Below are 16,871 nucleotides of genomic sequence, written 5' to 3'. Positions count from 1 at the left end.
CATATCGCTAGACGAAAAGCCGGCGGACGTCGTGAGAAGTCTCGTGAACCAGCGAAACCCTAACGTCTTGCATGCCAAGCGCATGGGGAACACGAGCAACGTGGTCATCCTCTTTGACGGCTACTACGTGCCCCGTTACGTGAACTACGGCGGGATGTTGATGAGGTGCTCTCTCTACAAGAAACAAATCGACATGTGCTACGAGTGCGGTCGTCTGGGACACAGGACCGACGTGTGCCCCAACCCGAACGACAAAAAGTGCCGCGGGTGCGGATGCAGCAACCCACCCGACGACCATCGGTGCGAGCCGGTGTGCCTACGACTGCAGAGAGGAGAGCTACCGACAACGCCCCACACAGAGACGAGCTAGCGCCGACAGCCGCTCGGCCTCGAGGGAGAGCCGTGCACGTAGCCGCACTCGCTCCCGCACTCGTTCTCGAGCCCGCTCTCGCACCAGCTCCCGCCCCCGCTCGGTGAGGCCTCGCAGCAGGTCGACGGCCCGTGCCAGCCATGCAGCTGCAGCGGAAGATGGACGAGGATCCAACCCCCCACAGGTGAGCTGGGCGGCGGTCGCCTCCGGAGGCGCACCTCGTGCGCCGCTATCGCGAACCGAGACTGCCATTAATAGAAACCCCGGAGCAACTAGAAGCAGCAGTAGCGCTCAGAGTAGCAACTACGGAACAGAAAGCGTGTTACAGAAGCGACTGGATCAGTTAGAATCCGTCATCAAAACACTACAGCAGGAAAATGCTAGGCTAAAGAACGAAATTACCACGTTAAAAGGAGCCCCAGCAACCCCCTCTCCTCCTCCTCTGACCAAACCAGTCGCCGCAGACGCAGCTGCTCGAACGGTCGAGAGCGCGGAGGAAGTCATGGAGGCGCAGGACGCACAACCCGCTCCTACTAAACGCAAGGCGCTAGACCCGCAACAGACCGAGACCACATTGCAAACGCGCGAGCAGAAACTCCGCGAGCGAGTCGACAGACTCGAAGACAAAGTAGACGCGATGATGACGCAACAAGCGCATCAAACAACGCAACTGAACCGCGCAATCGCTCAGCAAACCGCGCAAACCGAACAGCTGAGCAGTGCAATAGCACAACTCACTCAAATGGTTGCGACGCTCCAATCGCGCATAGACAATATTGAAATGCGGCTCCCGGGCGCAGCGGGTCGCCCGGTACGGACGACTGGGAAACCGAACCTTAGGCCGATACCAGACGAAGAGGTGCAGGATCAGCCGGACGGCAAATAATAATGCGGACAGTCACGATGGCTCAACACACCACACAAACACAACGCCCACGACCGCGTAACACACAGAACACGTTCACAATCTGGCAGTGGAACTGCAGGGGGTACAGGAGGAAACGGGGCCATCTTCAACAATTCCTACGCAACCGGGAACGGCCTGACGTAATCCTATTACAAGAAACCAATGACGCGGTCAAGCTGGCCGGTTACAAAGCGATCGATGAGGCCGTGACCGCGGGAGCACCGCCGGCCGCTGCAACGCTAGTGAGACGCAACTTCACCGTGGCGCAACGCGAACTCAAGAACGTTAGAATACCGCACGTGTTGATTGAGCTTATTCCGACGAAAGGGCGCGGTCTGTTTGTATTGAACGTGTACAGTAGACCAAAAGGCAAACACCGCTTTAGCACGTTACTGCGAAAGGCGAGCGAGGCAGCCGGCGACAGGCCCTTAATCATCGCGGGTGATTTCAACGCGCCTCACGCGGCGTGGGGGTACAAGTACGAAACGCCGAAGGGTAAGTGCCTGTGGGAAGACGCGCAGAATGAGGGGCTGGAGCTCGTTACGGACCCTTCCGCGCCCACACGCAAGGGCAACAGCGTATGTGCGGACACTTCGCCCGACCTTACGTTTACGAAGAACGTCGCTGGCGCGCGGTGGCATAACACCCAGGAGGACTTGGGTAGCGATCATTCGGTGATCGAGATCCAGGTCGATGTGGGACCGCACTACCATCACCACGGTCATCGGGACGGCACCAAGGGCAACCACTATCGGCTGGTAGAATGGGACGCGTTTCGCAAAGCCCGGAAGGAGCATAATCGCGGCAGCGATGCTATCGACGACATCGAGAGCTGGACCGCGACGCTCAGGAGGGATGTCGAAGCGGCAACGCGGGAAGTACCGCAGGAAGCACACCTAGAGGTGATAGTAAACTCCTACACATGTGGGAAGCCAAGCGCAGCTTACAGGACAGGTGGAAGCGTCAAAGACACAATCGAACGCTACGCAGACGCATAGCACGGCTAAACAGAGACATAGAAGTCCACGCATTGCAGGTATGCAAAACGCAATGGGAGGAGACGTGCAACGGTATGGAAAATCAGCTAGGAATGGCCAAGACATGGCACCTCCTCCGGCACCTCTTGGATCCTGAGGAGACCAAATCAGCGCACGCTCATAAGATTAACAAGCTAGTACACGACTACGAAGGCACGTCCGCGGACTTTCTAGAAGCCGTGCGAACCCGTTACGTCAAGGCAACTAGCCCCGTCTCGCATCCGGCGTACGCGGGGAAGAGTAACGTGCAGCTAGATAAAGACTTTAGCGTAGCAGAGGTGAGGGCGGTACTGCACAAGCTCAACAGAAAATCGGCGTCGGGCCCGGACGGCGTAACCAATAAAACGCTCCGCAACTTGGACGACGAGTCGATAGAACGGCTGACGGATTACATTAACGTGTGCTGGAATGCCGGCGCGATACCGAGCTCGTGGAAAACGGCGCGCATAATTATGATCCCCAAACCGGGCAAACGGGTACAAATCGACAGTCTTCGACCAATGTCCCTGACGTCCTGCGTCGGCAAGGTCATGGAACACGCGGTTCTCACTCGCCTTACCAACTACCTCGAGGACCGAGACATGCTGCCGCACACGATGCTGGGGTTCCGTCGTGGCCTTTCTACGCAGGACGTCATGATTCAACTCAAACACCACATCGTAGACAATCCCACGCGATCCACAAAAGCAATACTCGGTCTTGACCTCAAAAAGGCGTTCGACAACGTAAAACACGCTGCGATACTTGAAAGCATGCGAGCATTGGGACTGGGCGAGAGAACGTACGACTACGTACGGGACTTCCTTACGGGTCGCCATGCCCGCATAGTGATCGGCGGACTGGAATCGCAAGACATAGACATAGGTTGCACGGGCACACCGCAGGGCTCTGTCATCTCGCCCATGCTCTTTAACGTCGTGCTTCTCGGATTACCCCAGAAACTGGCAGAGATAGAAGGCCTCCACCACAGCTTGTACGCCGATGACATTACGCTCTGGGTTGCTGAGGGAAATGACGGCCACGTAGAGCAAACCTTACAGGCGGGCGTCGACGCGGTGCAGGAGTATCTACGTGACACGGGCCTCGAATGCTCCGCGGCCAAATCGGAGCTCCTGCTTTACAGACCCACGCGCAGGGGTCGCAAACCCAGGAGCTCCGATTCCGCAGCCGAGCACGCCGACAGAGAAATTAGAGTAGTCACATCTGACGGCACCATCATCCCCCATGTTCACAAAATTAGGGTACTGGGCTTGCACCTGTCGGCCAACGGCCACAACGGCGAAACCGTACGCAGACTAGAGCGTGCGGTCAATGAAACGATCCGGTTACTGATACGCATCACGAACAGACATAGCGGAATGAAAGAAAGCAATACGATCCGCCTGGTACAAGCGTTCGTAACCAGTCACATAAAGTACGTCGCCTCCTACCTCAAGTGGCAGGTGGCCGAACGAACTAAACTAGACCGCCTCATCCGCAAGGCGTACAAACGTGCCATAGGATTGCCGATCAATACCAGCACGGATAAATTTCTCGAACTGGGTTTACACAATACCCTAGACGAGATAATAGAAGCGCACAACATCGCGCAGTACGAGCGTTTGTCAAAAAGCAGAACCGGACGACACATTCTCGAGACGCTGGGCATCAGCTACTACACACAGCAGGGCGAAAAGGTTGCGATACCCATACCGATTCGCGAGCGCATCGCCGTTTCGCCGTTGCCCAAGAACATGCACCCGACGCATCACGCTGGCCGGCGCAACAGGCGCGCGCGAGATTTACAAAAGAAATACGGCAGCAACAAAGAAACTGTCTACGTAGATGCGGCCCGTTACGAGCGGCAGCGTGGTTTCGCGGTTGCAGTCACGGACCATAGCGGCACTTGCGTCGCGAGCGCGACGATACGCACGGAAGAGACGGAGGCGGCCGAGGAAGCAGCGATAGCCCTCGCGGTGGCCACCACGGATGCCGAGGTGATAATCAGCGACTCGCAGGCAGCGATACGCAACTATGCTAGCGGCCGGATCTCCCGGGAAGCGGCCCACATTCTCCAAATTCAACAGGGCAATATTTGCCGCAAAAACGACCGTTTCCTCGTATGGACCCCCGCCCACACGGACCCTCCGCTCTCGGGAAACGAGACGGCCCACGCCACGGCTCGAGGACTTACATGCCGAGCCGCGGCGCCCGCCGGCAATCCCGACGTCTCGCCCACCGCGAGAGCGATGCAGGAGTGGACGTGGGGGGATCGCATGACCACTTTCAGAGACATCACGCAACACCACAGATTGAACAGATGTAAATACCCACCACCGCACGCCAACCTAAACAAGAAACAGGCGGTTGCCTGGAGGCAATTGCAGACACACACATATCCTAACCCGGTGATCCTTCACCTCTGCTACCCCGACATATATCCGTCCGACGACTGTAAAGCGTGCGGAGCCAGAGCGACGCTGCAGCACATGCTGTGGGCATGCGCCGGTAGCCAGCAGCAGGAGTCTCCGACGAACGGGATAGAAATGGCAGTCTCGAACCGAGGGGCGCGTTGGGAGGCGGCCCTGCTCAGCCACGACCTCGCCGATCAACTGTGGGCCGTCCGGCACGCCGAGGAAGCCGCCCGGGTCCAAGGACTCGAGGCCGTCACCTAGGCTGGGGTGCTTATGGCCCCACCCCACCCAAATCGCCGGGCATTTTCAATAAAGTTTTCATCATCATCATCTCGGTTTGCTTTGCTCTCGTTCAAAAAAAAAAAGAGCACGACGTAAGTTGGCATTGCACGGTATATTTCCGACGTACCGGCTTTGTCAAAAAAAAAAAACATTTTTGGACAAAGGCCTTGGTCCAGCAGCCTTTGTCCACAAGCGACCTTTGTGCCACGTAACCGTGTTCGAAACTGTCATTGATGGAAGCGCGCAGTACACAATGGTTCGGAATAAAACAAGATTAGCGTTCCCTCTCGCTCTCGTCACGAGTTTACGTACCTGCCGCAGACGTGCGCGTAGAAGTTATCGCACGCAGGCTCGCTCAGGTTCCCGGCGCCGGCGACCAGCTGCGCGTAGTATGGGCACGGCTCCGACTCGCAGACGTTAGCCGCGCGGTGCGGTCGAGGCGCCCTCTGCCGCCGAAGAGGAGCGGCGATCAGCAGCTGCAGCACGATCACCACCACCAGGGCCACGATGGTCGCGGCCAGGGGCCAGTACTCCAGCAGTCCAGTGTTTGTGGTGGCGGTCGGATGCGGACTGTCGCGGGGCTCCGAGGCCACCAACCTTCGCTCCTCGGCTGCGCGCACGGCTGCCTTCGGCACCTCGACCGCCGCTTGGGGCCCCTGGCGGCCGTCACCATGCGCGAGAACGCAACCACCGCAAACCTTGGCCGCATGCTCGTACCCAAGTATATCACTCATTCAGTTCACGCATGATTCTATCAATTCCTTACAGGAGCACGATCGAAGAAGGACATCATCTATGTAGACTTACTATAAGAAAAAAAGATGTGTCGGATTGAGCAGGAACTCAATTTTTATATGTCGACTCATTTTAAGCAGGAGACGCGTGGTAGCACGCGGTGTCTCATGCGAAGTGCGACAAAGAATCCTTGTGTGTAACACGTGTACGAGACACTGTTGGTACCAGTTAGGTTGTTCGCACAACGAAATGTTTGATTGCGCGCACAACGAGTCGTACGTCGGACCGCGGCCGGTATTACAGCGCGGGCCTCCGGCTTCAGGCGCGGGAACATTTTGGGCTCGAGCGTTCGACAGAAATTTGCACTAGTCAGTAGGCCCGACGCTGAATCACCTGCCACTATGTCAACAGTCGAAGGCCATGACGCTGTCTCTTGAAGTGATGCGCGGGGTGAAGTAAACGCTCCCTTGGCACAGCATGGTAGCTCTGCACGCAGCTGTCATTGTTTTATGGTCGGTACCATACCCTCAAAGGACAAGTGGTATGCTTTGCCGTTTGAAAAGGGTGGTTTCATGCTGTAATCAGAGTGCTGAACTGTTATCAAAGCGCTCGAGGTCTCAGTCGAGGAGGCGTGATCCTTTTCGACAGTTCAGATAACCGCAATAGTTGCAAGCACGCCAAATACAGAGATAATGGCACATGTGGTGCGCCCCTTGAAGCATGAGTGTTATTTTCCCGCCTGATCGACAGTGGTTGAGTACGTTTGAGTTGTCACTATTCACAAATACAGCAGATGAAAAAATGTGCATTGTGCAGTCTAAATGGCGGCGAAAATGCTGCTTGACGTCTGATTCCGAATGCGTAACCTTTGAGAGATAAACCAAATTGGCATCACACTACCAGGAGTAATATAAACATGTCGTTTGCAACATAGTATGGACAATTTCATGCAATAAGAAAAATACCCTAAATGCATCCTCGCCGTTCGGTGCATGGGCTTAATCTCGACGTAGAAAGGTATAGAAATTCTGAAAATTGTCTACTAATGCGTAAGCATTGTTTTCATTGCTTATGCGCATCTACCCATGGCCTTTCCGGTGGCAAAGAATGCTTAGGCTTTAGTGCACAATGAGACAGTTTTAGTACTGCGTCATGTAGATACGTACGCAGCACGCAAGTGCTTTGCGGAACGTAGGAGGGCGTGTCGCGTTAGGGCTTTTAGTACTGCGAAATGCCTACGTAGTACGTAAGCGGGCGCGCGTTAGACGCCGGGCGCGTCGGAGCGCATTGGCCGCGTCCGCCGGTACGTCGAACCGTCGGTGATGCTATCGTGATGTAACGTGTGGGCGTGTTCCCGCTTCGTCGAACTATATTTAGGCCTTTAAGAGACTCTACTTTTAATACGGATGAAATACATGAATCATATTGAGAAAAATGAAAACCGAGTTCTTACTTGCTTAGGCTGGCGTGGTCGTTTGCGATGAACTGCACCAAAAGCAGGTCGAGCCTTTCGCGCAAACAGCACACACTGAACGCTTTCTCAAAAACAGATTTCCTATTTTTGCTATGCATTCCCACCGTGCAGGTTCCGGGAATGGCTTCTGCGCGTTCACTTCACGCAGCAAAGCCAAATCGTAGCCCATTGAAAAGTACAGCCTTCCGCTGGTCGCCTTTGACGCTGCCATTTTGGGGAACTCTTTTGCCTCGCGCTCTCCAGAACAAACAAGAACCACGAGCGCAGCACGCAAGGCTCCCTACGTACGCACGCAAGAATCGGATGCGTGCGTACGCAGCGGCCGCGTACGCATCACGCACCGTTCGTGTTGCGTTCTGCACATGCGCACTTTGCAGAACGTAGCGATCTTACGTACGCAGTGCCGTTGCGTACGCTTTCTACGCAGTACTAAAACTGTCTATTGTCAGATTTTTCTCGCCGCATCCGCGCCTTAAAAGTTTAAAACCAACTGAGCCGGAACGCCGGGCACGAGCGCTTCACGGCGGAACAAAGTGGGCGAGAGGAAACCCAAGCTGCCGCAGTTGAGCGCGAGGTTTCGTGTGGGAGGAGAGAGCGTCGCCGCGATGCCATAACGCTGTCGCGTTCGCAAGCCTGCGCTATGCGCGCGTTCGTTGTCGACGCAAGCTCTCGCGTGCGTTCCAGTTGCACATCGGTAAGGCTCAATGACAACGCGCCATGGGTCTTCACGCGCTCGCTTGCCCGCGAGGATTTCGCAACTCGAAGGACGCCGAGCAAAGGTGGATTGAATATTGCGTCACCCCTATATATATCATCATCAGCAGCAGCAGCAGCGTGGTTACGCCCACTGCAGGGCAAAGGCCTCTCCCATATTTCTCCAACTACCCCGGTCACGTACTAATTGTGGCCATGTTGTCCCTGCAAACTTCTTAATCTCATCCACCCAACTAACTTTCTGCCGCCCCCTGCTACGCTTACCTTCCCTTGGAATCCAGTACGTAACCCTTAAAGACCATCGGTTATCTTCCCTCCTCATTACATGTCCTGCCCATGCCCAATTCTTTTTCTTGGTTTCAGCTAAGATGTCATTAACCCGTGTTTGTTCCCTCACCCTACCTGCACTTTTCTTATCCTTTAACGTTACACCCAGCATTCTTCTTTCCATAGCTCGTTGCGTCGTCCTGAATTTAAGCAGAACCCTTTTCGTAAGCCTCCAGGTTTCTGCTCCGTAGGTGAGTACTGGTACTACACAGCTATTATCCACCTTTCTCTTGAAGGATAATGGCTACCTGCTGTTCATGATCTGAGAATGCCAGCCAAACGCACCCCAGCCCATTCGTATTCTGATTATTTCACTCTCATGATCCGGATCCGCAGTCACTACCTGTCCTAAGTAGATGTACTCCCTTACCACTTCCAGTGCCTCGCTACCTATCGCAAACTGCCGTTCTCTTCCGGGACTGTTAAACATTACTTTAGTTTTCTGCAGATTAATTTTTAGAACCACCCTTCTGCTTTGCCTCTCAAGGTCAGTGGGCATGCATTGCAATTGGTCTCCTGAGTTACTAAGCAAGGCAATACCATCAGCGAATCTCAAGTTGCTAAGGTATTCTCCATCAACTCTTATCCCCAATTCTTCCCACTCCAGGTCTCTGAATACCTCCTGTAAACACGCTGTGAATAGCATTGGAGAGATCGTATCTCCCTGCCTGACGCCTTTCTTTATTGGGATTTTGTTGCTTTCTTTATGGAGGACTACGGTGGCTGTGGAGCCGCTATAGATATCCTCCATTATTTTTACATACGGCTCGTCTACACCCTGATTCCGTAATGCCTCATTGACTGCTGAGGTTTCGACTGAATCACAAGCTTTCTCGTAATCAATGAAAGCTATATATAAGGGTTGGTTATATTCCGTGCATTTCTCTATCACCTGATTGATAGTGTGAATATGGTCTATGGTTGAGTAGCCTTTACGGAATCCTGCCTGGTCCTTTGGTTGACGGAAGTCTAAGGTGGTCCTGATTCTATTTGCAATTACCTTAGTAAATATTTTTTAGGCAACGGACAGTAATCTGATCGGTCTATAATTTTTCAAGTCTTTGGCATCCCCTTTCTTATGGATAAGGATCATGTTAGCTGCAAGTTCTTCATGTTCTCCATGTTCTTCAAAGATTCCGGTACGCTCGAAGTCATGAGGCATTGCGTATAGAGGGTGGCCAGCGTTTCTAGAACAATCTCCCCACCATCCTCTCAACAAATCTGCTGTTTCCTGATCCTCCCCAGCAGCCTTTCCCCTTTGCATAGCTCCCAAGGCTTTCTTTACTTCTTCCGGCGTTACTTGTGGGATTTCAAATTCCTCTAGACTATTCTCTCTTCCATTATCGACGTGTGTGCCGCTGACACTGTATAAATCTCTATAGAACTCCTCAGCCACTTGAACGATCTGATCCGTATTAGTAATGATATTGCCGGCTTTGTCTCTTAACGCATACATCTGATTCTTGCCTATTCCAAGTTTCGTCTTCGCTGCTTATAGGCTTCCTCCGTTCCTGAGAGCATGTTCAATTAGATCCATATTATACTTCCTTATGTCAGCTCTCTTACACTTGTTGATTAACTTGGAAAGTTCTGCCAGTTCTATTCTAACTGTAGGGTTAGAGGCTTTCACACATTGGCGTTTCTTGATCAGATCTTTTGTCTCCTGCGATAGCTTACTGGCATCCTGTCTAACGGAGTTATAACCGACTTCTATAGCACATTCCTTAATGATGCCATAAAATGGTCGTTCATATCTTCAACACTAAGCTCCTCTTCCTGAGTTAACGCGGAATACCTGTTCTGTAGCTTGATCCGGAATTCCTCTATTTTCCTTCTTACCGCCAACTCATTGATCGGATTCTTATGCACCAGTTTCTTGCGTTCCCTCCTCAAGTCTAGGCTAATTCGAGTTCTTACCATCCTATGGTCACTGCAGCGCACCTGCCGAGCACATCCACATCTCCTATGATGCCAGGGTCAGCGCAGAGTATAGTCTATTTCATTTCTAGTCTCGCCATTCGGGCTCCTCCACGTCCACTTTCGACTATTCCGCTTGAGGAACAAGGTATTCATTATCCGCATATTATTCTGTGCTGCAAACTCTACTAATAACTCTCCCCTGCTATTCCTAGAGCCTATGTCATATTCCCCCACTGACTTGTCTCCAGCCTGCTTCTTGCCTACCTGGGCATTGAAGCCGCCCATATATATATATATATATATATATATTACAACTGACGATGGTATGCTCCAGATCACAGTGAGTTGCACTGCCCCCTTATAAGAGGCCGACCGTGCGTCTAGCGGGCTTCTGGGCAGCACTATGGAATGTGGTAAACTGGGTTTTAAATCATGGATTCAAGACATCACAGAAGTGCAATGTAATGCTAGAGCATCTAGCTCGCATTTACCTCGAAATCGCTAATGAACTTTTTCAACCAGGATACCCGAACCCGAAACAATACATGCGACCGCCCTGTAGTTTGTGCTACATACCACAGGAACTACGGCATGAGTACACTGATAGTGAAACGTAAATTTTTGAAGCTCGCAAAGCAATTTTTTCGCTTTTAATGGGATAGTCAACAGTTGTCGATAGCAAGGACAACCTTCCTCGATTACAAACTAACGAGAACATGACTCCGCCTTGCAAATACACTGTTTATCATTGACGTAATTATTGATGGTCTATCATAATGCATGACGGTAGGGGGATGAGTGAAAGCATAAATGAAAGAAACGTTTACTCTTCTTGTGACGAAGCAGAGCAAGTGAACTGTGCGAAAAGAAAAACACGAGAATTCACGAGAAACCTGTTTAACGACGGACAAGCAACGACCCCCACAAACTGCGTCTTTCGACTGTGTTTGCTTTTAACGTGTATGCTGAAACCTTTCGTTCCAGGTGGTGACTGCAAATTCTGTGGCCTAAAGTTCCACACGCCCAGAATGCAAACCTTTGAAACTCACCGGTGGCTGAGACGATAGCATTTTGTCCGACGACGCGGACACTGACGTCGGAAGCGTCGTGCCCGATGCTGCTTGCGTCACGCTGCGGCGGGAGAGAGGGCTGATGAGCGTGAAAGTCTATCGGACAACAAAGAGCGTTATGGATGTATACTGTGATGCCGAGAGACAAGTGTGAGGCGCAAGCGGGGCATCTCGCGATGAAGTATCTAATGAAAATGTGCAGTTCCTTTCAGTGGGAAGAGCTTTCGCGCAAGGTGAATCAACTGGCATGGCTGCCGCGTTGGTCGACATTCACAAATGAATGAATGAATGAATGCATCAATCAATCAATCAATCAATCAATCAATCAATCAATCAATGTAAGTTCATTTTCCTGCTGAGAAAGCAGGGACCTGGACTAAAAATCCGTGATTCGGCTTGACTGAGGTCAAGGTAACAGGAAGTCGGTAACAGGAAGGTCACAGTAAGTCGACAGGAGGTAACAGGAGGTAACAGGAAGATAACAGGAGGTAACAGGAAGTCGGGACGACTTCTTGTTACATGGCAACAGTGCTGCTTGGATACACGGCACGCGTTTTGCAATAAATATTGTAAATTTAAAAAAAAGCACTTGCAATATAAGCAGCCAGGACGCGACCGAGGAACTCGCCATTCTATGATACAGAGCCGCTTGTCATCCAAGCAACGCTGAAGGCCCTTACAGGCAACGTCTTAAATGGAGATTCCGACTCACACCGGTGTCGCACGCACATTTCTGATCGCGATCGGGGCCGATCCAGATCGGATTTCTTGATCGCGATCAGCAATGGTCGCTGCTTCACGGTCCTAGTGATCCGGATCGAATTATATTTATTATCGTCTGCTGATCGTCAGCAACTCTCAGAACTGCATAATATATTGGCTACAAATACATATTTCCGAATATGGTTAAATTTGGACAATATTTCAATTTTACAGCATAGTATTTCTTGCAAACGATTTTTAAACGTATGTTTTTATTATTATTGTGCTGCCTTCACTTGTGTTTAGCGCTTTCGGGATACTTGCCCAGAGGGCACAGACGTCAGCCTGCGATCGCGATCAAGGGGCCTGATCGATCGCTGTCGCCCAGATCCGGATTCCGCAGGATCGCGATCGCGAATGACGTACCGTGAAGCAACATCCGATCCGCATCAAGCTCGATTCAGATCGGCCCCGACGGCTATCAGAAGTATATTTGCGACACCGTTATCACAGGGCGCCGTGAAGCAAAATTCATATTCGTAGAAGCAGATAGCTGGCGAGGAATGCAGCTGTCACTCGCTTGCAAGGAGGCGAACGGCATTCGTGACCGATTTTCACGGTCATAATGGGCGCGCTGAGTTCACCGTCTTGAGCGTTACTGAGCGTAGAACGCCTGCAACCTGCATTTCGGAGCGAAACGCTTTCCTTGTCTCTTTCGCCCTTTCTCTTAGTTGGTGCCGGTGCAACGGCACGCAGTTTTGCTGCTGCATTGGACCAAATAAATATCATTCTTTTTTTATCAAACTTCCTAAATTAGGGGTAGCTTAACTCCTCTCCTGCTTAGCGGTGGCGCTAGCCGTATTTGTTCTGGCAAGGCGGGGCGGAAATAACCGATGCCGGACTGTAACAGCTGCATCTTGATGACACAGCGAACGCCAATTAGGTGTAGGAATTTCTTAACACTCAGCGACAGGGACTTAATCTATTCATACATCTCTTCGTGACGTATCCAGAGCACGTCGTTCAAGTCCTTCAGCCACTCATGCAATACTCCTAGCGCCAGCTCGTTGAACTGATTTGATGCGATGAGCTTGATTGCCTCGTTATGCAGACGCGTTTTTAGATCTCGTTGGGTCATTCGCTTCCATTTGAGCCGCTCCATTTTTGTTGCTGCCTAAGTCCTTTCTTTGTTATGTAGGTTGGTCCACAGACTCGCGGGCTTTCCGGCACCAGTAAATGTGAGAACAAATAAATATTCGTGGTAGGGAAGGGGCATTTAAATTTGTGGTTTCAACATTGCGTTTGTAAGCACCGTTTTCACGCACCTAATATGGTCGTAAAATTAGTCGCTAATGCCACAAGACCCTAGCGCGCCTCGAAAGATTTCAAGGATCACCATGAACGCGTCCGAACAGTGCACTGGGAAATTTACGCATTCGCGGGCTGTTCTCGCGATGGCTCATGCATTCAGTCAGCATCGTAACTGTAAAAAATATTCACGTTAGGTTAGGTCTTACCGTCCACAACAATCACTCACAAATGTTTGCAACATGCTAAGGCTCAAAAAACAACCCTTTTGTGATTTGCCTGATTGTTTTCATCGTAAAGTAGGGTGCGTCTATCATATGTGAATAGGTGCACATATTTCAAGAGCATTTATCCTCACACTAGTACATTTACTTCCGCTCTGGCAACTGCTTTGAAGTTTTAGCATCTGCAATCTCGAAAATTCGACGTCACATAAACGCTGTAGGGACAAAGTGGACTGGAATGAATTCGCAACCACTGGCTACGAGGCTGCAGGCGGCCCCTACCTTCTACGTCACACATTGAACCCTTCGTTGTTGGTCAAGAATAGGTGACGATACCCGTCACCGACGGCTTACCCCTCCACGCCATTAAGTCGCTGCTGTGACTGATGTGGGTGTGACTGGTTGACGTCCGATGTCTGCGCTTTCTCTTGGTGTTTCTTTCCGCCTTTGCGGTGATGCTTGGGGCTTCGTCGGCGGGTAGAGCTGCCCCCGCCGCCGGTGGGCGATATCTCCGCGGTATGTTCTTCCGTGGACGGAGAAGGCGCAGCCTCACTCGGGGCACTGGTAGGTGCGGTGGCGGCGGTGGTCGGGGAAACGGCGGCGTCCGAGGCGACGGGTGCGGTGACGGTGTGCTTTTCCTCCATGGCTGTAAGCAGAGCAGCTGTGCGCAGACAGCGTTAACACTCGCGTTCAACGGCCAGCGACACGCGCGTGGCCGGCTGATTGGCTAATGTCGATACTGATTCCACACTTTGGCCTGTACCCACAACTGGGCATTGGCCAAGAGGCGGAAGGCAGAGCAAGAAATGAGGGTAGGTAACGATGATCAACTACAATGGCACATATCGACAACAGGATATTGGCTAAGAAGCGGGCCATAGGGGCAGTCGACGTAATAAATGATGTTGACTCCTTATAAACGACGCCTGCTCACGAGGGGTATCGGCCACAGAAGAAAATACGGAATTAACACGAATATATCTCTAAAAATGTGCACCGAAATGAGAAGGATAATTGGTGTGGTACGGCAAAAAAACAGCTATCTAAAAAAAGATCATCAGCGATTCCACTCTGTGAAGGTGGATGACCAGCGAAGCTGTTTAGCACACGACACAGAGGTGACACAGTATTTTGAACAAAGGTACGAACTCATTTACCGTGATTTTTATATACATTCGGCGTGTATGACTGGACCGCCACCACGGGAGAGCGGAAGGAAAGGAAAGTAGATACGCAAGGGCTTGAAACGCCGACGAAGAGAGCGCGGTGTGAACGTTGCCATGGCCGGTTCGTATCACTTAGCTGAGCGCTTGTAGCCTCTGCCTTACGGGCATATAAGCTATTGCATTTTTTGCTTGCTTACGGGGGTATAAGCCACTGCTCATGATGATTGATGCTTGTTTTGAGCTTGTTCTTTATTGAAACGTACGCTGTTCTGTGCGTTGTGTGCGTGATACCATCGAATGTATGCACCATTCGCTTCATTTTGCTGAGAGTTTGTAGCCTCTGCATTACGAGGTGGATGAAACATCGCATTTTTTAAGGAAAGAACCAGTAAAAAAACTCAAAAGATAAGGGGAGAGGTTCACACCACAACTCTCTGCTTGTCCTTTGTGTTCTTTTTCTGTTGTTTTTCCTTAAAGTATGTACCACTTGGCCTGGATTTCAACCCTTCCGCATCGAATTTTTGCTTGCTTAGGGGCCTATGAGCCTTTGTTGACTGACGATAATTTTTGCTGACTGAGAACAAAAATACACGGAACCGTAGCCATATACAGCTTCGCTGTAAAATACACAAGACATGAAAAGTAAATCGCAGCAGAGACAGCCACCCCAATGGCACAGCAATATGCCGATGGCTGCAAGGAACATGTGAAGAGCCGAGCGAGTTGTCTTGTGGCTGCGGCCGTATTTGGAACAGTTGTCGTAAGCTCAGCAACGCGAAAAGTAAGTTCGTGGAAATTTTTGATCCAGGAGTCGAAAAGGTAGCAAGATAGAAGAAAACGCTCAACAGTTTCTTCTCTATTACAAGTACAGGGTCTGCACAACAGACGGTTGACTCAGTGGTATCGCTTTTGAATTATGCTGTCCACCCACTGCGTTTACGGTTATGTCTGGTGGCTTCTCCGTGAAACTCATCTTGATGAAATGAAGCATATACACGGAATTAGAGGCGAAAATAGCACGGAAAAGTCTCCAAACAAATCATTCCTGAAAAATTTGATGGACTATGCATTCTATGAAGTTGTGCTTAACAGATCTGTGGCAATAGCCAAAGATGAACAGAAAACGGACTGTATTCATTTTTGTCGAAACCAGAAAGAAGATCGACACGTTCTTGGTTTTCATGTTTTCGTCAGTCCGCACGGTCGCATTGTGCTGTTTTCTCCCTCAATGAAGTGGCGGATTCCCTAGATTGACTAGCAAGAGGGCTTCAAGCACGCTTTTCTTCACAGTGTCATAGATCTAGAAGGTTTAAAAGTTTGAGGTCATAGTTTGTAGAACTTACCATGACGGAATTGCCCGATGTCATTTTAACTATACTCTTGGATACGGTCGATACGGTCGGCTCTTGGACCCGACCGTATCGCAATTGCTATGATTGAACTACTTTGTAACTTTTCCTCTAATGCGCTTCTGAAAAGTTAACTGTTCCCCTACCATATACATGGATCGCGAACTCTTGACAAATTGCGAAAATTGTGCTTTTATTTAAAAATCAAAACCTCGGATGTGTCTTGGACAACATCCGGCCAATTTCCTTTACATAGAATCTAGTCAAAATAATAGAAATTATAATTCATGTACGGCTCAATGAATTTAGTTCTCAGAGCATTATGTGCTCGAGACAAATAGAATTTAGGCTTCAATGTTCCAAATGGTCAGCTCACGTTGATTTAGAATAAAGCCGCATTAGACTCGCAGGACAATCAGGAGAAGTATCAGCATTGGTAACTTTAGATATTGCAAAGCATATGACAGTGTCGAAGATGGAATTTTAATTGCTATATTAGGAAAGTGTGCTGTTCCAGACTATTTAGTGGCCTGGATGCAGGAGTTTCTTTCTGGTAGGCAATTCTTTTGTTTCAAGAATGGCGTGACATCGGGTACTTATAAACAGACAAGAGACGTACCCCGAGGATCAGTTATTTCGCCACTTCTGTTTAGTATCTCGTTATTTTCTGTCCCAGTTCATCAGGATATGCAGCTCTATCGCTATGCTGGTAGCATTGCATTTTTCTTCTCATAACGGGACATCAATAGGTAATACCAAACTTTACAATCATGTTTGTTTTAACCCGAGTCCTGGTTAGACAGGCTGTCTTTTTCCCTTAACGTCAATAAATGCTCCTTACTTGTGTTTCCATTGTCAAATCCCATTTTTATTTATCTTCCTTATCGAAATGA

The 16,871-nt window shown here is 50.4% G+C and overlaps 1 protein-coding gene across 2 annotated transcripts in view; it reads right to left on the bottom strand.

Moving 5' to 3' along the window:
- The window catches only part of LOC135913658 (uncharacterized), a 68,022-nt gene extending 53,843 nt beyond the window's left edge, over positions 1 to 14,179 (bottom strand). For both annotated transcript variants that reach the window (XM_065446205.2, XM_065446207.2), the window contains exons 1-3: positions 13,818 to 14,179; positions 11,209 to 11,290; positions 5,302 to 5,645 (exon numbers count right to left, since the gene is read on the bottom strand). In XM_065446205.2, the coding sequence (XP_065302277.2) occupies positions 5,302 to 5,645; positions 11,209 to 11,290; positions 13,818 to 14,107 (716 nt within the window). In that variant the 5' untranslated portion in view covers positions 14,108 to 14,179. The remainder of the gene's footprint in view (positions 1 to 5,301; positions 5,646 to 11,208; positions 11,291 to 13,817) is intronic.
- Positions 14,180 to 16,871: the final 2,692 nt, after the last annotated feature.

This window comes from Dermacentor albipictus, unplaced genomic scaffold (assembly GCF_038994185.2).
Source record: "Dermacentor albipictus isolate Rhodes 1998 colony unplaced genomic scaffold, USDA_Dalb.pri_finalv2 scaffold_42, whole genome shotgun sequence".
In the NCBI taxonomy this organism is placed as follows: domain Eukaryota; kingdom Metazoa; phylum Arthropoda; class Arachnida; order Ixodida; family Ixodidae; genus Dermacentor; species Dermacentor albipictus.
Note: the sequence above shows the minus strand (reverse complement) of the source record. Positions and strands in the feature narration are given on the sequence as shown.